The sequence below is a fragment of the Equus przewalskii genome, chromosome 17 (genome assembly GCF_037783145.1).
Source record: "Equus przewalskii isolate Varuska chromosome 17, EquPr2, whole genome shotgun sequence".
In the NCBI taxonomy this organism is placed as follows: domain Eukaryota; kingdom Metazoa; phylum Chordata; class Mammalia; order Perissodactyla; family Equidae; genus Equus; species Equus przewalskii.
In genome coordinates, this window is record NC_091847.1 from 48,605,144 (window position 1) to 48,627,263 (window position 22,120).

Genomic DNA, 22,120 nt, shown 5'->3' on the forward strand with positions numbered 1-22,120 from the left:
TATATATAGTACTTAATTTATTACACAATTTATATGAAATTCTAGAACACTCAAAAATAATTTACAGTATGGCAAATTTTATGTTGTAAATATTTTACCACAATAAAATAATGAACAAGAAAAACAATCTACAGTGATAGAGAGCAAATAAGTGGTTTCCTGGGACCTAGAGTTGACTGCAAAGGGGCACAAGGAAACTTCTTGGGGTGACAGAAATGTTCTATAGCTTCCTTATGGTAGTGATTACATGGATGCATATCCTTGTCAAAATTCATCGAAAAGTACACCTAAAATAGGCACATTTTATTGTTTGTAAATTATACCTCAATAAAATTGATTTAAAAAGTAAAAACACAAACACACACAAACTCTTTACTTGTGAAGGCAGGAGAAAAAAAACGTCTGGGAAACAAAGCATATGAAGGCCCACTTATACACACATTGAAAAATAGGTCTTGAAGTGGCCGGCCCCATGGCCGAGTGGTTGAGTTCTTGCGCTCCACTTTGGTGGCCCAGGGTTTCACCAGTTCAGATCCTGGAGGTGGACATGGCACCACTCATCAAGCCACACTGAGGTGGCGTCCCGCCTAGCACAGCCAGAGGCACTCACAACTAGAAAATACAACCATGTACTGGGGGAGGTTTGGGGAGAAGAAGGAAAAAGAAAGATTGGCAACAGATGTTAGCTCAGGTGCCAATCTTAAAAAGAAAAACAGGTCTTCATTTTAGTCTTCATTTGAAAGGTCCTACTGTGATATCAGTGTATTAATTTAATATTGCTACACAATAAAAGATCACAACATTAGAAGTTTAAAAACAACACATTTATTGTCTCACAGTTTCTGTGGGTCACGAGTCTGGGCTGAGTTCTTTTTCTTTTTAAAGATTTTATTTTTCCTTTTTCTCCCCAAAGCCCTCTGGTACACAGTTGTATATTTTTAGTTGTGGGTCCTTCTACTCGTGGCATGTGGGATGACACCTCAGCATGGCTTGATGAGTGGTGCCATGTCTGCACCCAGGATCCGAACCAGAGAAACCCTGGGCCACTGAAGCAGAATGCACGAACTTAACCACTCGGCCACGGGGCCGGTCCCATAGGGTGAGTTCTTTCCTCACGGTCTCACCTGAAATCAAGGTGTCAGCCAGGATGTGATCTCATCTGAGGCTTGGGGTCCTCTCCCAGGCTCATTCAGGTTGTTGACAGAATTTGGTTCCTTGTGATTGGATGAGTGGAGTTCCTGTTTTCTTGCTGGCTCTCAGCTCCTAGAGGCTGCCCTCAGTTCCTAGCCATGTGACTCTCTCACAACTTGGCTATTATTTCACCAAAGTCAGCAGGAAAATCTCTTTTAAGGGCTCACCTGATAAGGTCAGGCCCACCAAGGATAGTCTCCCTTTTGATTAATTCAAAGGACATTAATCACATCTGCAAAATGCCATCTTTGCCACATAACATAACCTAATCACAGGACTGACATCCTATCATATTCAGATTCTTCCACACTTAAGGGGAGAGAATTATGTAAAGTATGTACAGAATTACGTAAAAGATGCAATTATGTAAAGGATGGGGGAACCTTAGAGGCCATTTAAAATTCCGCCTACCACAGTCTGCCCTCAACAATTTATGCCCCTTCCGGAAGAAAAAAAAATTCACTCCCTCCCAAGGTTCCCTGCTCCTCCCGTTACAGCATCAGCTCAAAATCCAAGACCTCATCATTTAAATCATCCATATCCAGTGCAAACGAGGCTCCTGAATGTATAGTCCCCCCTTATCCATGGGGGATAAGTTCCAAGACCCCCAGTGGATGTCTGAAACTACAGATAGTACTGAACTTAATATATACTGTTTTTTACTATACATACCTATGATAAAGTTTAATTTATAAATTATGCACGGTAAGAGATTAGCAACAACTAACGATAAAATAGAACAATTTTTATAACAACATACTGTAATAAATTGACAGCCTCACTACTCTTGCACTTTGGGGCCCTTATTAAGTAAAATAAGGGTTACTTGAACACAAGCACTGCGGTAACTCGACAGTCCATCTGACAATCAAGATGGCTACTGACTAACAGGCTGGTAGTGTATACAGTGTGGATATGCTGGACAAAGGGATGGTTCATGACCCCAGGTGGGACAGAACAGGATGACACAAGATTTCATCACACTGCTCAGAATGGTGCACAATTTAAATCTTATGAATTGTTTATTTCTGGATCTGTCCATTTATTTTATTTTATTATTTTGTGTGTGTGCATGAGGAAGATTGGCCCTGAGTTAACATCTGTTGCCAATCTTCCTCTTTTTGCTTGAAGAAGATTGTCGCTGAGCTAACATCTGTGTCAGTCTTCCTCCGTCTTATATGTGGGATGCCACCACAGCATGGCCCGATGAGCAGTGGGTAGGTCTGCACCCAGGATCTGAACCTGCAAACCCTGGGGCCACTGAAGTGGAGTACACAAACTTAACCACTACACCACAGGGCCAGCCCATGTAATTTTCCATTTAATATTTTCAATCACAGTTGACAGTGGGTAACTGAAATCGCAGAAAGCAAAACCATGGATAAGGGGAGATTACCTCAATTCATTAAACACTGTTCCTTGAAGTACAATTCCTCTTGGCAGACCTATGAAACGACAAAGACCAGTTGTCTGTTCCCAACACTCCCATCATACAATGGCGGGATAGGCATAGGAGAATAGTTAGAGACATTGCAATTCAAAAAGGGAGAAATGGAAAAAAAATGAGTCACTGGCATAAAACAATTCTGATATCCATCTGGGCAAATGTTGGATTTTTCTTAAGTTTTAAGATCTGAGAATAATGTTCTATGGCTCTCAGCTCTGCCCTTGGGGCTCTTGGTTCTACCCTCAGAGTCATCCTTGCTTTTTCATGAAAGGTAGCACATGTTTGCAGGTGAGTAATTTTATCAGCCTGCTTCCTGACAGCAGAATTTTGCTGGGTCTAACAGCCTCGGCTATTTGTTAAGAGTAGCACACCACCCCGATACCAAAATCTTTATTAGTTTTCAATTGCTGCATATGACAAATTACCACAAATTTAGCAGTTTAAAAACAGACATTTACTATCTCCCCGTTTCTGTAGATCAGAAGTCCAAGCATGGCTTACCTGGGTTTTCTGCTTAGGATCACACCAGTCTGCAATTCAGATATTTCCTGGGGCTAAGGGCTCATCAGAAGTTTTGGTGAGGGCCGGCCGGTGGCGCAGCAGTTAAGTCCGCATGTTCTGCTCGGAGGGCCCAGGGTTTGCTGGTTCGGATCCCGGGTGTGGACATGGCACTTCTTGGCCAGCCGCGCTGTGGTAGGCATCCTGCATATAAAGTAGAGGAAGATGGGCACAGATGTGAGCTCAGGGCCAGTCTTCCTCAGCAAAAAGAGGATTGGCAGCAGATGTTAGCTCAGGGCTAATCTTCCTGAAAAAAAAAAAGGTATTTACTGAGTACCCACTCTGTGGTAGGCACCATTCAAAGCGAACTAGGTAGATGAGGCCCTGTCCTCAGAGTGCCCACAGGACGGCGACAGAAAGATCGGGGACCGCCTCAGTTGACATTTGAGCTAGGACTTAAGTGACAAAGCGCGGGCCATGCAAGAGACCTGGGAAAACAGCATTCCAGAGAAAGGGGGCGCTCCAAAGGCTCTGAGCCCTGCCCGGCTACAATGTAGGCAGAAGGAGAGGGCAGCACGAGGCTGGAGAGGAGGGCAGGGCCAGATCAGGCGGGGCCAGACATGGAATTCAGAGTTTTAAGTCTAAATTTCTTGTCAACGTAGAAAAATGGGGACAGGGTGTGGAACTGCTTAAGGATGTGTGTTTGGAGGTCAGAAAGGTCACTCAGAGGTCAAGGACACGCTCCTGGGGCGGGGCCAGCGAGGCTTCCCCTTGAGCCTCAAATCCGCTTAACGACGCGATGGGGCCGGGGAAGCGCGCACCCTACCTCGAGGAAGCTTGGATCTCGGCGCGCGCCGTAGACGTCGTGACAGAGGAGGCCCGTTGCCTTGGAGCCGGCGAGACGCCGCTCGGCCTCTGCCTCTGGGAAGCGCGCGGCCCGCGGGCCCTGGTCATCATGTCTGTGCTGGACGCGCTTTGGGAGGACCGGGATATCCGCTTCGACGTGTCATCGCAGTGAGTCGCCGGGATCCCGAGGGGCCTGGTGCCTGTAGAGGGCGCCGCAGCGCGATTTCGCGGCCCGCGGGCCGAGCCTGCGCCCCACAGCTCAGGGCCCTCGCGAGGGTGGGAGGCGGTTTGCGCCTGTGGTCCACAATTTGGGGGACCCCCAGACTGGCGCCGGGGCTGCGGCCCTTCTGAGGCCGGCGCCACAGCCCGAACGCGGTTAGATTACGCGGTTTTCGTCCCGTGCGTTTCCTGGCCCTGGGGACCAAGAGGAAGCTGAGCCCAGACACGGCGAGGACCACCCAGGGCTTGGGCGTCTAGTACACCCAAGTGAGACTGGGGCGCCAGTTTGCGGTGGAAGGAACACAGAGCAGGGACTCAGGAAACCGGGGTTTTAAAACTAGCTCTGCAATAGCGACAGACATTGTAGGCCCCTAGACTTCACCATTCTAAGCTTGGATGTCTGTAAAATGAGGGAGGTGGGAGTAAGCATTCTCCAGAATTCCTGACTACACAAGCTTTATTTCCATGATAAGCTTCCATCTAGTTATTCATCTAAATCACCAATAGGAAGAAGGAGCTGCCTTTTGGAGCCTCTCAAACAGAAACCCTGCTTTTGGAAAATTTCATGCTTTAAAGAGAGAATAATTAGAATCCTCCTACCCAAAAGTCCAGGAAAAAAATGCCCATTGGGATGTTAAGTGTTGGAAAACAGTAAAGCTAAGGTTCTTGGGTTAATGGTATGCAGCTTCTTAGCCACTCTTATGATTCCTTATCATGAACAGAACCTTCTTAGGTAGAAAATGAAATATTAATTTCCTAGGTTTAGTTGCGGCTAGGTATCTAATACCAACATGGCCTTAGATCCTTTAAGAAGTTGTGAGGGAAGGGGATTTATAAAATTATAAACCATATTTACATATTGCACATATTCTGTAACTTTCTATTACCCTTGGAGGGTTCTTAATCCAAGCAAAAGTCCATTTCATGAACATTTTCAGTTTATTAAACATTTATCCAATGCTCACTGTGTGCTGATTACTGTGTTGATAGCTAGAGATACGGAAATAATAGGAAATGATCCCCCCCCCTTGTAGTACAGGAGATACACATAGACAAGTAACTATAAAAAATGTAGTTAATACCATCCTGAATAAAATAAAAGCTGAGGGACTATATAAACAGAATAGTTCATTCTGCCCTTGATTTGAGCCCTGAAGAATGGGCAGGGCCTTGTCAGGGTAAGCAGGAGGAGATTATTCCAGAAAAAAGAAGAAATATGTTAGAAGCAGACTCTCGGAAATATAAACCTCATTGGCTGGAAGGCAGAGTCTGGCAAGTAGAGGATGGAGATACAAATAGAAAGGTAGATTAGCCAGATTTTGAGATGTTCAGCTGAGGATTGTGGACTTCATTTTCTGGACAGGGAGATTAAATGGAAGACTTTTAAGCAGGGAAGTGATATGATCACATCTGTATTTTCAGCGGGTAATTGAGTTGGCTCTATGGAAAATGTGTTAGAAGGCTCTACCACGTATTCTGCTAAGGCTTTTTTGACACTCTAGAATACATTCTATCAGCAAACTATTCTTCCTTCTGTAGTCTCCTTTGTCTATCAGTTCACTAGGTCCTGATGATGCTTTGCTTTAACCTGTTCCTCCCATAACTGCCTGACCTCCTCTTCTCTACTCAGATACCTCTGGGGATTCTCCACTGTCCACAGAATAAGGCCTGTACCTATCCGACTGGCATTCAAGGTTCTTCATAATCTGGTTCCTTCTTACATATCCAACTATATTTCCCTCTACCTCTCAATACCCACCTTCTTCTCCAACCACGCCAGTCTTCCCACATTCCCTTATCATTTCTCATTTATGACCTTTAATCATGGACTCCTCTCTCGCTCTTTTACTTTTCCAAATCCTACCTCTCCTTCTAGTTCTGGCTTCTCTTCACGTCTCTGATCACTACAGGTCCCACTGATCTCCGGTTCTTGAAGTTCTTGAAGACCTTATTTTCAAATGCATGAGCATTTGGTGCTGTATCATTTATACTGTTGGCTGTTTTGTATGCTTATGTCTCTTCTCTCCCTAACTAGATTGTAAGCAGGTGTAGTTGTAGCTATAAAATTAAAGCTTTTATATTTATTTTAGACAAATGAAAACAAGACCTGGAGAAGTTCTTATTGATTGTTTAGATTCAATTGAAGACACCAAAGGAAATAATGGGGATAGAGGTGAGTACATTTTCTAATATATTTTATATTTCTGGTTTAATTTACAAATGTTAAATCATATTAGCTAGAGAATAAGATATGGAATAGCATTATATGTAAATGTAGTTGTGAGAGTGGGAGAGTTAAATCTACGTAAGACTTTTCTCAGATTTAAACGGAAGAAAGGCTCAGTATAAACCAGTAGCCAGAGAATACAGGTTCTCCCTCAGAACTTTGGTCCTTCACTAAGTCCTGGTTCTGACATCAGCTTTACGCATTGTAACTGTTAAAACTCCAGGAGCCCTGTTTGCAAGTGGCATGACATAGTTCAGACTTTAGGATCTGCCTCCCCACAAAAAGAATGTGGGGTAGTGGAACATAAGTAGGTCATACCTGGGGCCATGCTTCCTTTTAAGAAATCCAAGAGTAATGCACAATCCCGTAAGACTGACACCTAGAGATGGACATGTGGAGAGCAAATTTAGTGCCGTTTTGTGAAGTCTATTTGTAGGTTAAGTATTGGAAAATCCTGTGAGATGTCTCTGAATGTCACTGAGGAGCAGCCAGGGCTGGACTCTAGAGTCCCTCCCAAACCAAATTTCCCAAGGCTGGAACTTTAAAAAGTCCAGGCTGCATACTGCAACTGTCCTTGGAGCCAGTGTCCAGTGATCAGCGGGTCTTGAGAGCATCACTGCTGTTATTCAAGTAAAAAATTGGGGATGAGTGGGTAGCTTAGTGTATCTAAAAAGGTTTTTTAGGAGAGAGGAGGTTTAGGAGGGTGGGACATAAACCTCTTATTGAAGAGAGGAGTAAGTGGGGAAAAGGAGCAGACTTCATTCAAGTACCAGGATCAGTAAATCCTGGAGAAGGAACAGTAACCGTTATTGGCAGAACATACTCATGCAGCCTTTTAAGTAGCCACTTGCTTAGATCACATTTCTGAAATGCTTCCTAGTGTCAGCCAGGCCCAGGTGACAGTGAGGTATGAAGATCTAGCAGCAAACAAGAAGTCTTAGTTTGTGCCTGTGAGGGTGGAATAATAATCTCTCAGTAGCCACATCTTGACGAAACCTGAGTTAACTTGAGGAAGCCGGGACAAAGTTTGGTTCTCATATGGATTGGCAGGAACTCTTGTGTGACAGTCCGTCCACCAGTCCAAACAAAGACTGTGGGTAAGAGAACATTTTTCAATTCATTAAGTACTCACTGAGTGCAGAATCCTATACCAGCACTTCGGAGTAGGGAGGACAAAACACCTCCCTGGCCAGAAATCTCCATCACGTTGCCTGAAATCTTACTATTAATAAAAATAACTGTGTGCGCAGACACCTCAGAAACAATTCCTGAGCTGAGAGATGTGATGTCTGCTCTTCTCCGATCTTGTGTGAACCTTCCACTCTAGCCATGCTGGGTAACTTATTTTAGTCAAACATACCATGTAATGTTCCTCAGTTTCCCTTGAGAATGCCTTTCTTTATTTTTGGAACCTCCTATCCCATCTCACTCCGGCATTCATACAGGCTTAGTTTCTCTGATTTTAGATACTGCAGGGATTTTCAGGGAGGAAGGAGTATGACCTGGCTGTGGATTACTCATCAAAAGAATTCTATGGTTATAATTTTTTTGAAGAAAAGTTGTGTAAAGCAAAGTTAAGCAAGTTTTATTGTTTAAGGATATCTCAAAGATATCCTAATATGGTAATTGTGTTATAAATCTCTAAGACTCAGTTTACCATGCTCAGATTTACTTGACTTTTTTTTTCTTGGAGCATCTCTAGGAACCACTTATTCCACAACACATGCTTTGAGAAATGAAGTTTATCTAACTTTGTATTTCAGTGTAAGAACATCAATCTGAGGCTAAGAATGAAAAGCATAAAGCTTTAAACAGACTTCAGCCTGGCCATAACTTCATATAAGTAAAAAAGTGCTCACAGCAAAAAAATTGGGTATATAAGTGTATCTGGCTCATTTAAATGAGAACTGCTTAAGAAAGCACTTATTATGGCAGAGATTAGCTTATATATGAGAGTTGTTTGAGAAGTTTGATTTCATTGAATGGCTTTGTAAATGCCGTCCCATACTCATTCTCATTGTATGCATATGACCTGCTGGGTCCCTAGAACAGCTCTCTTCTGTCAGTTTGAGTCAAACTAAGCTGTTGACAGTGAATACCTTCTCCCTTCTATACCTGTCAGATTTTGTTTCTCTGAGATTGTGAATCATACCTTGTATACCTTACACAGGATAGTTATGTGCAATGAATATTTTCAATTAATAAATGTATGAAAAATATCTATGGATGTCGCTGCTGATACTGGACAGAAGTTCCATGTCGACCTCTTTCTTTACTGCAAAAATGAGTCCTTACTTAAGGTAACCTATTTTGTTGGTTTGCTTTCAGGTAGACTCTTAGTAACAAATTTAAGAATTATTTGGCACTCTTTGGCAATATCCAGAATCAATCTTTGTAAGTATCTTTATTAGATAACACTAAAGAAAAGAAACCCTTTGTCAAGTGAACTTACACAGTGGCTTTTGATACCAAACAAGCTATACCATGAAATATGTGGAAAACTTGAATTGATAAAAACTTCAGAAATCCTAGACTAACCACAGACTGCATCATAATGCAAAAAAATGTTTTTCTGTCTGTCCATTTTGTCTCTCATAAGAGAAAGACATATATAAGATTAGTGCTTTTACATTGAATGATATTTGTTTTTGGTTTTTGCTTATTTTTGACAACGTGCTATAACCTGTTTCAAGTACTCCCAAAGAAGGGAGATCTCAATTCTAATGAACGTACAGCCTTTCATTGTGTTAAATTCTGTTTGACTTATTTTTTAAAACTATTTAGATTATCCAGTTAGACTTTTTCTCTTGATGTAATGGTGCTAAGATTTTCAGTAAGTAATAGGTTTTAGAGAAGTAAACTTCCTTTTCCCATGTTATGAATGTTTTTGTTTGTTCAAAGAAACAGAATTGACTTTCTAGTTCTTCTAATTATTTAACTTAAATTTGTAGTTATTTCATAAAAATTTTTAAAAGTTGTATTTTTATATATATTTAATTTTTTAAATTGTTAAAAGTTCTGTATATAGAGTTTTTTTTTTCTCAGTTCATTGTATCATGTTCTTTAAATTCTTTGCTTTTGAATTTTAGCTGTCGGTTACAACTGCATACTAAATATCACAACAAGGACTGCCAACTCTGTGAGTCTGAAAAATCTTATCAAATATGTATATAATGAAGAAACAGATATTTGAGATTGATGTTTGTTTTCACTGTAAATGAGAAATTGCTCTTAAAATTTTACCTTTTTTTTCCCCTCAAAGCATGACATGTTTTTTATTTAGTTAAAATATTGTATGGATACAGAATCATAGAAAGGGACACTCACATGGCTTAGAATTCAAAATATCTCATGTTTGAGATTTTTTTTCCCGATTTTTTAAAAAATCTATTTATTGAGGTCATATTAGCTTGTAACATTGTGTGAATTTCAGGTGTACATTGTTATATTTCACTGTAGACTGTATCACTATAGACTGTATCTGTGTTCACCACCAACAGTCCAGTTTTTATCTGTCACATACACATGTGCCCCTTTACCCCTTTCACCCTCCCCCACTCCCTTTTCCTCTGGTAACCATTAATCTGTTCTCCTTATCTATGAGTTTGTTTATCTTCTCCGTATGAGTGAAATCATAGTGTATTTGTCTTTCTCTGTCTGACTTATTTGGCTTAGCATAATACCCTCAAGGTCCATCCATGTTGTTGTGAATGACACAATTTTGTCTTTTTTTATGGCTGAGTGGTATATCAATGTGTGTGTGTGTATATATATATATATATATATATATATATATATATATATACCACATCTTTATCGCTTCGTCCATTGATGGGCACTTGGGTTGCTTCCAAGTCTTGGCTGTTGTGAATAGTGTTGCAGTAAACACATGGGTGCATAAATCTTTTTCACTTGTTGATTTCATATTCTTTGAATAAATATCCAGCAGTGGAAGACCTGGGTCATATGATATTTCTATTTTTAGTTTTTTGAGAAATCTCCATAGTGTTTTCCGTAGTGACTGCACCAGTTGGCATTCCCACCAGCAGTGTATGAGGGTTCCCTTTTCTCCACATCCTCTCCAACACTTGTTATTTTTTGTCTCATTAATTATAGCCAGGTGTGACAGTGTGTGAGGTGATATCTCATTGTAGTCTTGATTTGTATTTCTCTGACGGTTAGTGATGTTGAACATCTTTTCATCTGCCTATTGGGCATCTGTATATCTTCTTTGGAAAAATGTCTTTGGAAAAATGTCTGTCCATATCCTCTGCCCATTTTTTGATCAGATTGTTCATTTTTTTGTTGTTAAGTTGTGTGAATTCTTTATATATTTTGGAGATTAACCCCTTGTTGGATATATGATTTGCAAATATTTTCTCCCAGTTGATGGATTTTCTTTTCATTTTGTTGATGGTTTCCTTTGCTTTGCAGATGCCTTTTAATCTGATATAGTCCCATTTGTTTGTTTTTTCTTTTGTTTCCCGTGCCTGAGTAGACATGGTATTTAAAAAGATACTGCTGGGGCTGGCCCCGTGGCTGAGTGGTTAAGTTCTCGCACTCTGCTGCAGGCGGCCCAGTGTTTCGTTGGTTTGAATCCTGGGCACGGACATGGCACTGCTCATCAAACCATGCTGAGGCAGCATCCCACATGCCACAACTAGAAGGACCCACAACGAAGAACATACAACTATGTACTGGGGGGCTTTGGGGAGGAAAAGGAAAAAATAAAATCTTTAAAAAAAAAAAAGATACTGCTAAGATCAATATCAAAGAGTGTACTGTTTATATTTTCTTCTAAGAGTTTTATGATTTCAGGTTTTACATCCAGTCTTTAAACCACTTTGAGTTAATTTTTGTGGGTGGTCTACTTTCATTCTTTTCTATGTGACTGTCTAGTTTCCCCAACACCATTTATTGAAGAGACTTTCCTTTCTCCATTGTTATGTTCTTAGTTCCTTTGTCCAAGATTAACTATCTGTAGATGTGTGGTTTTATTTCTGGGCTCTCAATTCTCTTCCATTGATCTCTGTGTCTCTTTTTGTGCCAGTACCATGCTGTTTTGATTACTATAGCTTTGTAGTATATTTTGAAATCAGATATTATGATGGCTTTTGTTCTTTTTTGCCAGGATTGCTTTTGCTATTCAGAATCTTTTGTTGTTCCATATAAATTTTAGGATTCTTTGTTCTGTTTCCATGAAGAATGTCATTGAGATTCTGGTTGGGATTGCATTGAATCTGTAGATTGCTTTAGGTAATATGGATATTTTAACTATATTAATTCTTCCAATCCATGAGCATGAAATATTTTTCTATTTCTTTATGTCTTTGATTTCTTTCAATTAATGTGTTATAGTTTTCAGTGTATAGGTCTTTCACCTCCGTGGTTAAATTTATTCCCAGATATTTTATTGTTTTTGTCGCAATTGTAGATGGGATTGTATTCTGGACTTCTCTTTCTGCTAGTTTGTTATTAGTGTATAGAAATGCAACCGAGGGGCTAGCACAGTGGCATAGTGGTTAAGTTCGCAAGCTCCACTTCTGCAGCCCAGGGTTCATGGCTTCGAATCCCGGGTGCGGACCTACACACTGCTCATCAAGCCATGCTGTGGTGGCATCCCGCATACAAAAATAGAGGAAGATTGGCATGGATATTAGCTTAGCAACAACCTTCCTCTAGCAAAAAGAGGAAGGTAGGTAACAGATGTTAACTTAGGGCCATTCTTCCTCACAGAAAAAACAAAACGCAACTGATTTTTGTGTGTTGATTTTGTATCCTACAACTTTACTGTATTTGTTGATTATTTCTAATAATTTTTTAGTGGATTCTTTAGGGTTTTCTATATATAGAATCAGATCATCCGCATGTAGTGAGAGTTTCACTTCTTCCTTCCGATTTGGATCCCTTTTATTTTTTTTCTTGCCTAATTACTTTGGCTAAAACTTCCAGTACTAGGTTGAATAAGAGTGATGAGAGTGGGCACCTTTGTCTTGTTCCTGTTCTCAGAGGAATGGCTTTCACTTTTCTCCGTTGAGTATGATGTTGGCTGTGGGTTTGTCATATATGGACTTCATTATGTTGAGTTACTTTCTCTCTATACCTATTTTGTTTAGAGTTTTTGTGATACATGGATGTTGGATCTTGTCAGATGCTTTCTCTGCATCTACTGTGATTATCATGTGATTTTTATCCTTCATTTTGTTAATGTGGTATATCACATTGATTGATTTGTGAATGTTGGACCATCTCTTCATCCCTGGAATAAATCCCACTTGATCATGGTGAATGATTCTTTTAATGTATTGTTGTATTCAATTATCTAATATTTTGTTGAGGATTTTTACATCTATGTTCACCAACGATATTGGCTTGTAATTTTCCTTTTTTGTGTTGTCCTTGTCTGGTTTTAGTATCAGGGTAACATTGGCCTCATAAAATGAGTTAGGAAGTATCTCATCCTCTTCAGTTTTTCAGAGTAATTTGAGAAGGATAAGAATTAGATCTTCTTTGAATGCTTGGTAGAATTCACCAGAGAAGCTGTCTGATCATGGACTTTTGTTTTAGGGGAGGTTTTTGATTACTGTTTCAATCTCTTTAATTGTGATTGATCTATTCAGATTCTCTAATTATTCCTGATTCAGTTTGGGGAGATTGTAGCATTCTAAGAATTTATCCATTTCTTCTAGGTTATTGAGTTTGTTTGCATTCAGCTTTTCATAGCATTCTCTTATAATCCTTTGTATTTCTGTGGTGTCCATTGTCATTTCTCCTCTTTCATTTCCTTTTTTTTTTTTCTGAGGAAGATTAGCCCTGAGCTAACATCCATTGCCCATCCTCCTCTTTTTTTTTTCCACTTGAGGAAGATTAGCCATGCACTAATATCTGTGCCAATTCTCTGTTTTTTTGTATGTGGGACACCACCACAGTATGGCTGGTGAGTGGAGTAGGTCTGTGCCCAGGATCTGAACCTGGGCCGCCATGTGAACCTTAACCACTCAGCCATGGGGCTGGGCCCTCATTTCTGATTTTATTTTTCTTCTCTCTCTCTCTCTCTTTTTTTTTTTAGGTAATTTTTTTTTCTCCCCAAAGCCCCCAGTACATAGTTGTATATATTTTAGTTGTGGGTCCTTCTAGTTGTGGCGTATGGGATGCTGCCTCAGTGTGGCCCAACGAGCGGTGCCATGTCTGCACCCAGGATCCAAACCAGGAAACTCTGGGCCGCCAAAGCAGAGCAGACAAACTTAACCACTCAGCCATGGGGCCAGCCCCTGTCTTCTCTCTTTGTTAGTGAGTCTGGCTAAGTTTGTCAATTTTGTTTATCTTCTCCAAGAACCAGCTCTTAGTTTCATTGATCCCTTCTGTTGTTTTTTTAGTCTCTATTTCATTTATTTCTGCTCTGCTTTTTTATTGCTCCCTTCCTTCTGGTGACTTTGGGCTTTGTTTGGTCTTCTTTTTCTAATTCTTTTAGGTATATGTTTATTTGATAAGTTTCTTGTTTCTTGAAGTAGGCCTATATTGCTATATATTTTCCTCTTAGTACCACATTTGCTGCATCCCATAAGTTTTGGTATGTTGTGTTTTCATTTTCATTTGTCACTAGGTATTTTTTAATTTCTCCTTTGATTTCTTCATTCATCCAGTAGGTGTTCAGTAGCAGATTGCTTAGTCTCCAGATATCTGTGACTTTCCCAGCTTTTTTCTTGTAGTCGATTTCTAGTTTCATAGCATTGTGGTCAGAAAAGATGCTTGATATGATTTCAGTCTTCTTAGATTTATTGAGGCTTGCTTTGTTTCCCAGCATATGGTCTATCTTTGAGAATGTTCCATATGCACTTGAGGAGAATGTGTATTCTGCTCTTTTTGGATGGAATGTTCTATATATGTCTGCTGAGTCCATCTAGTCTAGTGTTTCATTTAAGGCCACTGTTTCCTTGTTGACTTTCTGTCTGGATGGTCTATCCATTGATGTAAGTGGGGTGTTAAGGTCCCCTACTGTTATCATGTTGCTGTAAATTACCCCCCTTAAGGTCTGTTAATAGTTGCTTTATATACTTTGGTGTTCCTATGTTAGGTGCATATATATTCATAAGTGTTATGTGTTCTTGGTGGAATGTCCCCTTTATCATTATATAATAGTCTTCTTTGTTTCTCATTATCTTTTTTATCTTGAAGTCTGCTTTGTCTGCCATAAGTGTGGCTGCACCCACTTTCTTTTGCTTGCCATTTGCCTGGAGTATCATCTTCCATCCCTTCATTCTGAGCCTGTGTCTTTAGAGCTGAGATGGGTCTCTGGGAGACAGAGTATTTTGGGAATTTTAATTTTTTTATTTGTGTGTGAGGTTGTGACTAAATATTTGTTTGTGAGGTTGTGACTAAATTGAAGTGGTTATAGTTATTTTTGATGCTTTCTTTCCCCTTATCCTTTTTTATAATTGTTTGCTAACCTGTTCTGATATAGAGCTGAAATTTTCTGATTTTGTCCATCTATTTATCTCCCTGGTCAAAGCTTCATATACTTTTGTCTTTTTGTTCAAGTAGGAGAGCTCCCTTCATCGTTTCTTGTAAGGCAGGTCTGGTGGTGATGAACTCCCTCAACTTTTGTTTGTCTGGGAAAGCTTTTATTTCTCTGTCATATCTGATGGATAATTTTGCTGGATAGAATATCCCTGGCTGATAGTTTTTGTCTTTCAGTATGTTGGATATATCATTCCACTCTCTCCTAGCCTGTAAGGTTTCTGCTGAGAAATCTCCTTAAAGCCTGATAGGGGTTCCTTTGTAGGTTATTTTCTTCTGTCTTGCTGCCCTTAATATTTTTTCTTTGTCATTGACTTTTGACAGTTTTAATTTTATATGCCTTGGAGAAGGTATTTTTTTGCATTGATGTAATTAGGAATTCTCTTAGCTTCATATACCTTCATGTCCAGCTCTAGCCCCAGGTTTGGGAAGTTCTCAGCTATTACTTCTTTGAATAAGCAGTCTGCTCCTTTATCCCTCACTTCTCGCTCTGGGAGACCTGTAATCCTTATATTACTTTTCCCAATTGAGTCAGATATTTCTTGAAGAATTTCTTCATTTTTTTTTTTTAATCCTAGTTCTGTCTCCTCTTCCACCTGGATCATTTCTAGGTTTCTGTCTTCAGGCTCACTGATTCTCTTCTCCATAAGGTCTGCTCTATTTTTTATGCTTTCTCCATTATTTTTTACCTCATTAATTGTGTTCTTCATATCCAGCATTTCTGTTCAGTTTTTTTTTGGACTTCAGTCTCTTTGGTGCAGTATACCTTCTGTTCATTAATTTTAACCCTGAGCTCATTGAACTGTCTTTCTGAGTTTTCTTGTAACTCGTTGAGTTTCTTTATGACTGCTATTTTGAATTCTCTGTCAGTCAGATTGTAATCTTCTGTGACTTCTAGTTGGGTTTCTGGAGAGCTGTCATTCTCCTTCTCTTCTGCTGTGTTACTGTAGTTCTTCATGGTATTTGATGAATTGATCCTCTGCCCCTGCATTTGTGGTAATAAACATCTTTCTTAGTTGAGTACAGCTTTGATTACTTTGGTTCTGAGCTGCTTCTGGTTGTATTTCAGAGACTGTACTTTTGACCCTCCACTGCCTCTGCCAGAGGCATTGTCATTGCCCTTATTATGCTGCTTGTGCCTCTGAGGTTGCTGGTGCCTTGCTGCTTTCGATGTCACCACAGTCTCAGGTGTTGCCTCTGGGGTCACCAGACTGTGAGCACTTCTGCTGCTTTTGGGGTCGCCTGGGTCTCAAGTTCCCACACTTGCTGTCTGCAGAGTCTCCACAGTTTCTGGGTGCTGCTGCCCCATGCACCTCCTGCACTACTGCCCCAGGATTATCTGTGGGTGTTGGCAGCACCACTGCCAGGGGTGCTGGATTCACAGGTGTTGCTGTTGCTATCAGGGGCCTGGGTTCTTGTATGCAGCCCCTGCTGGTGGTAGAGCCAGTGTCAGGTGCCCCACCACTAGGGGCTGGATCTCAGGTTCTGCTGTGTTTCCTGAAGCCTCAGGTTTCAGGTGCCACCTGCTACTGCGGGTGGAGGTGTAGGGGCTAAACCACAAGTGTTGTTGCTGGCTCTGCAGTCTGGTCACGGGTGCCCACCAGTATGCTTTTTGAGACCTCGGGTCAGGGCAGCCTGCTTCTGCTGATGAAATCCACATTTTGCTTACTGTCCCCACTGCTGGAGGGACCAGTGCCATTGCCAGGGGAAGGGGAGGGGGCTGAGTCTCTGGCTTCTCTGTGTCCTGAAGCCTCAGGACATGTGTGCCATCTGCCACAGTTGGGAGGGGCAGGAGCCACAGCCTCTGGTCACTAGTGCTGGTGCTCACACTGATGTCTGCCCTGAAACCTCGGATGAGGGCACCCTGCCCGTGTCAGGCAAATTCACGCCTTGGGTGTAGTTCCCACTGCTGGAAAGACTGGTGCCGCTGTAGGGGGTGGGGGGGGCGGGGTTCGGGTCCCCAATTCCACTCTGTGTCCTGAAGCCTCAGGACATGTGTGCCACCCACCATTGCTGGGGGCAGGGGACAGGGGCCAAGCCACAAGTCCTGTTTGTCCTTGCAGCCTGTGATCACCGGCATGCATGCCGGTGTGAGGATCCATGTTTTAGATCACCACCACTGGGGGGTAGAGAGGGCTGCTCCCCTAGTTCCACTGCTTCCTGGAGATCTAGTCCCCTCACCTTCAGATAGATAGATGCATCTTGGGTCACTCAGGTGTTCTGGTGTGCTGTGCAGGAAATCCTTTGTTGGTCACTGGATGTATGACTGGTTGTAACTTAGAGGGGAGAGACAAAAGGAACGACTCACTCCACCATGATACTGACATCACTCCTTAAAATCTGAACTTTTAAATAAATTTGTTCTTACAGAAATTACGAGGCCAAACTGAAGCTCTTTATATACTAACAAAATGTAACAATACTCGTTTTGAGTTTATATTTACAAATTTGGTTCCTGGAAGTCCTAGACTTTTTACTTCTGTGATTGCAGTACACAGGTATGGTAATACTTTATAGATTATTGACTATTTTTAAGGTAATTCCATGATATAAAGATTTAGAGGATAAAGTTTAGAAATGTGGTGCTATCTTCCTCAAAGCTGTATTGCAAATATCCTGAAGCTGTATTGACACACTGCATTATCATTTAATAGACACTTTGAAGGTAATTATAAAACACACAAGTCTACTAAAGATTCATAAAAATTTCTACTGATTCCATTAAATTAGCTACCAAGATGGTTACAGTGAAATAGAGAATTCATTCAGTGTAGTAACCAAGTTGGATAATTAAATTAATGAATTTAAAAGATTATTTTTCTAACAGTAGAAGGTATATTTGGGTGTTTACTCCAGAGTTTTGTGGTGGTTTTGTTTTTTGTTTGCTAAATTCTTCTCTTTTCACTACTTCAGCTCATTTTTTTAACCATCCCTAAGTACTATGATTTTTTTAAAACCTTGGCTAAGATGACAGGCAAAATATATATATATACACAAATTTATACACACAGAGAGAGAGATATATAATACATATACCATTGTTTTAATCTGCATTTATTTTATTACTAATGATGTTGAAATATTTCATATTTTTTTGGCTATTTATGGTTTTCTACTGTAAATTTCTTAATTATGTCCCCACCTGTAATATATGTTGCAAATGTATTTTAGTTTCCTAGTTTGTTGATTTTTTATTTTGTTGGTGATTTTTTAATCTACATAATGGTTTGATTTTTTTAAGATATAATTCATATAACATAAAATTTACCATTTTAAAGTTTACAGTTTGGTAGTTTTAGGACATTCACAAGGTTGTGCAACTATTGCCACTAGCCGATTCCGGAATATTTCCATCACCCCAAAAAGAAACTCCCACAACAGTCACTCCCCATTTCCTCCTCCCCATAGCCTCTGCAACCCCTGATTTACTTTCTGTCTCTATGGATTTGCCTGTTCTGAACATTTCATATACATGGAATTATACAATACAGTGGCCTTTTATGTCTGGCTTCTTTCACTTACATAGTGTTTTCAAGGTCCATCCATGTTGTAGTATGTATCAGTACTTCATTCCTCTTTACGGGTGAATAATATTCCATTGTATAGATACATATTTTGTTTATACACTAGTTAGTTGATAGACATTTGAGTCGTTTCCAGTTTTTAGCTGTTATGAATAATGCTTCTATGTACATTTATGTACAAGTTTTTTGTGAAAACATTTTTCCATTCTCTTGGGCATATACCTAAACCTTAGCTCTTTATTTCACTTTACTTAGAGAAGTAACATGAAATGGAGTGTGAAGGGAGGATGGAAGCTGCTTTTCTTTAACAGTATAAAAATGTTTTAAGTCTTCCCCCCAAAATAATTTACAGCATAAATGGTTTCCATTTTTTCCACTGGTTAAATATTAATGATTATAGCACAAAAGGAAATTAACATTTATTGGCAAATACTTGAATCCTGCTCTCTCACAATTTATATATTAGAAGATTAATTAGAGTAAAAATCAGAAATTTAGCAATGAACATTGTAATTTCTGTAAATGACTTCTGATGTTACTCAGGCTAAGAAAACCCTTTAGTTTCATTAAGTGGGTAAATTAGCCTATATTTTTGTGGAGTAAAATTAGAATTAACTAACAAAAGTTAAGAATTTTCTTTGTATTTATTACTTATCAATAGGGAGACCTGGAAAGAAAAAGTTATAGGGATTTTGTGTATGTACACACACACAGATACACACACTGTCCTGGGGTCCCTTTTGGAGTTGGTACAGATTCATTCTTATTTTCCATGTAGATGTGAGCATAATGTTTTCAGGTTGCAGTGAGAAAAGTAATTGAACTCCTGTTTGACAAAACAGAGAAATGAAGGGAAGCATTTTGATAGAAAAAATGATTTCCATGTCTATTATATGCAAGCATTATTTGTCAGCTTAGAGAGAAAATCTGTTTTCCTCTCATTTGTGCTAGATGATATATATTGCCTTAAAAATTAGACATCTAAAAAATAGATTAGTGAGACAAACTGTGTAAATATTACACTAAAATGACAAACAAAGTCTACAAAAGACTAATCACCAAAACTTATTGAAAAGCAAAATTTTTTAATTTACTGTAATAATTATTTGAGCGATGTACATAAGTGCTAACAACTGTATATTTTAGTAGATAAGTAAACATAACCTAAGAAAACTGCATTTTCAGTTTGGCTTAATGTTTCGTTTATTCTTTTTTATAGAGCATATGAAACTTCTAAAATGTATCGTGATTTTAAATTGAGAAGTGCACTAATTCAAAATAAGCAACTAAGATTATTACCACAAGAACATGTATATGATAAAATCAGTGGAGTGTGGAATTTATCCAGTGATCAGGTATGGTGCAGAAAACAATGAACCTTTGGGGGCAGTGCTTTGGTAATCATTTTTCCAGTTATCATTGGGTTTGTATAGTCATTTAACTCTGTTAAAATTAGCATTATACCTCTTGATAAATTTAGCATTATAGCTTTTGATATAAAATAATATTCTCATTTGTATAGTTTTCTGCTCTTTTAGCAACATTTCTTCTACATAGAATTTAGAGCCGGCATGGACTTTAGTTATCATCTAGTTCAGTCCCTATTCACTTACAGATGAGAAACTCAAGCCCCAAAGAATTTAGTGGCCTCGCGTGTCTAATTCATCCCAGAGCCATGCTCTTCTGCCTGGACTACAGTACCCTCCATCTTGATAATTTATGCTCAGGGGGGAGAGCCATGGGGTGGACAGTCATGGAAGCCTTTTAAACTGGTTTTTATGGAATTAAACATATACTTCATTTGGTGACTCCTGTATTCATTATTGTAACTTTCTATTTGCCCTTGAAATTATGACCAGTTCACACATGTAAGCAACTAATAGTTGGAACAAGTAACACATCAATTTCTAGAGAAAAATTTGTGTCTAACTAAGAATAGTTTCCAGCCTTTCTGTGTGTTACAACCGAGATTAGAGTGATAATCACTGTGGTAAAGCTATAGCATTTGAATGAAGAGCTGCTTGCTAAACATTAAATCATAAATTGTAAATAAACTTTGCTTATTTGAAAAGTTCTAAATTATGATAAAGCTTCTATAGGATATAGATGGCTCCCCATCTGAATGACTTCTCATCAGGAGTCAGCAAACTCTTTCCTGTAAAGGGCCAGATGGTAAATATTTTATAGTTTGCAGGCAATATAGTTTCTGTCCTAACTTCTCAGTCCTGCCATATAGTTTGAAACCAGCCATAGACAATAAGCAAGTGAGCATGGCTCTATTTAAATAAAACTTTATTATGAATACTGAAGTTTGAATTTCATACAGTATTCATGTGTCATGAAATATTGTTCCTTTGACTTTTCTCCAACTATTTAAAAATATAAAAATTTTCCTGGAGCTGGCCTGGTGGTGTAGTGGTTAAGTTTGTGCACTCCACTTCGGGAGACCAGAGTTTGCAGGTTCGGATCCCCGGTACCGATCTACACACCACTCATCAAGCCATGCTGTGGTGGTGTCCCACATACAAAATGGAGGGAGAGTGGTACAGGTGTTAGCTCAGGGACAATCTTCCTCAAGCAAAAAGAGGAAGATTGGCAGCAGATGTTTGCTCAGGGCCAATCCTCCTCACCAAAAAAAAAAAAAGAAAGAAAAAAAACAATTTTCCTGAGCTTGTAGGGCATACAAAATGAGGTGGCAGGCCAGATTTGGCTCATGGAACATAGTTTACCAACTCCTGCTTTAAAAGCTTCCTTCTGTGTATTCCTTATGTAGCCTGAACTTAATTAGCACTCTATTCCTACTCTAAAATATAGAGCTTGTCTGTACACCCACATTAGATTGCAGGCTTTATAAGGATAGGGGTTTTCATAGTTAGATCCTTACCATGTAGCATGACACCTGGCATTTTTAATTAATTAATTAAGATGTTCCAGGATCATCTGATAAATTATTTTATTGAAAATAGGGATGTTATTGTCAACCTAATTTATGTTTATTGAAAAATAATAAAACAAATAAAATATGCCCTCTTATTTTTAAAAGTCTTTAGGAGTTTTGCAAGTTGTTTTCTTTTTCTAAAATAAGAAGAACAATGACGTAAAGAATTATTTCTTATAAAATTAGTATTGTTTAATTGGACTTAGGCTAGAAATAATGGGGGTAAAATTTTTTGTATAACAATTTCTTGCAAGATGAGAGTGGAGGGGAGAAATATATATACTTAGACATATATTTATTAGTTTAATTATTAATTGGGAAATAGGTGATCTTTTCTGATGTTTCAAACCTGGTCATCCCAGAAGAGGGCTTTTTCGGTTTTGGGTTTGCAAGTTAATGTTTTTCCACAACCTCAAAGTATAAAATAAATTCCTCTGAGTACAAGTGGTGGGGAAGAGGTGGAGAGGAGGTGGAGAATGACAGATAAATGGTAGAGGCAGATAATTTTGGTGCCATCTTATTAGGTCTTGAAGATATTTTTAGACCACTTAGCTATCATCTGGGAGAATTTCTTTCTTCTTCTTCTTCTTCTTCTTCTTTTTTTTTTTTTTGCTGAGGAAGATTCACCCTGAGCTAACATGCATTGTCAATCCTCCTCTTTTTTTTGCTTGAGGAAGATTCGCCCTGAGCTAATATCCATTGCCAGTCTTCCT

At 39.3% G+C, this 22,120-nt stretch overlaps 1 protein-coding gene and 1 long non-coding RNA gene across 4 annotated transcripts in view; one reads left to right on the forward strand and one right to left on the reverse strand.

Annotated features, from left to right (window-relative positions):
• Window positions 1–3,971, reverse strand: LOC139076626 (uncharacterized). Of its 2 annotated transcripts, none has more exons than XR_011528398.1 (3): window positions 3,478–3,971; window positions 3,140–3,340; window positions 1–2,636 (listed from the first exon to the last, which is right to left on the reverse strand). It is a non-coding gene; the product is annotated as an uncharacterized lncRNA (long non-coding RNA). The 2 variants fall into 2 exon arrangements; XR_011528399.1 differs by having other exon boundaries at window positions 3,625–3,929.
• BBS5 (Bardet-Biedl syndrome 5) overlaps window positions 3,936–22,120 on the forward strand; it is a 27,100-nt gene continuing 8,915 nt past the window's right edge. The window contains exons 1-6 of one of the 2 annotated variants that reach the window (XM_008525182.2): window positions 3,936–4,150; window positions 6,292–6,374; window positions 8,757–8,822; window positions 9,518–9,567; window positions 17,316–17,443; window positions 19,689–19,824. In XM_008525182.2, the coding sequence (XP_008523404.2) occupies window positions 3,936–4,150; window positions 6,292–6,374; window positions 8,757–8,822; window positions 9,518–9,567; window positions 17,316–17,443; window positions 19,689–19,824 (678 nt within the window). The remainder of the gene's footprint in view (window positions 4,151–6,291; window positions 6,375–8,756; window positions 8,823–9,517; window positions 9,568–17,315; window positions 17,444–19,688; window positions 19,825–22,120) is intronic. The other variant, XM_070580091.1, reaches the window with a different exon arrangement.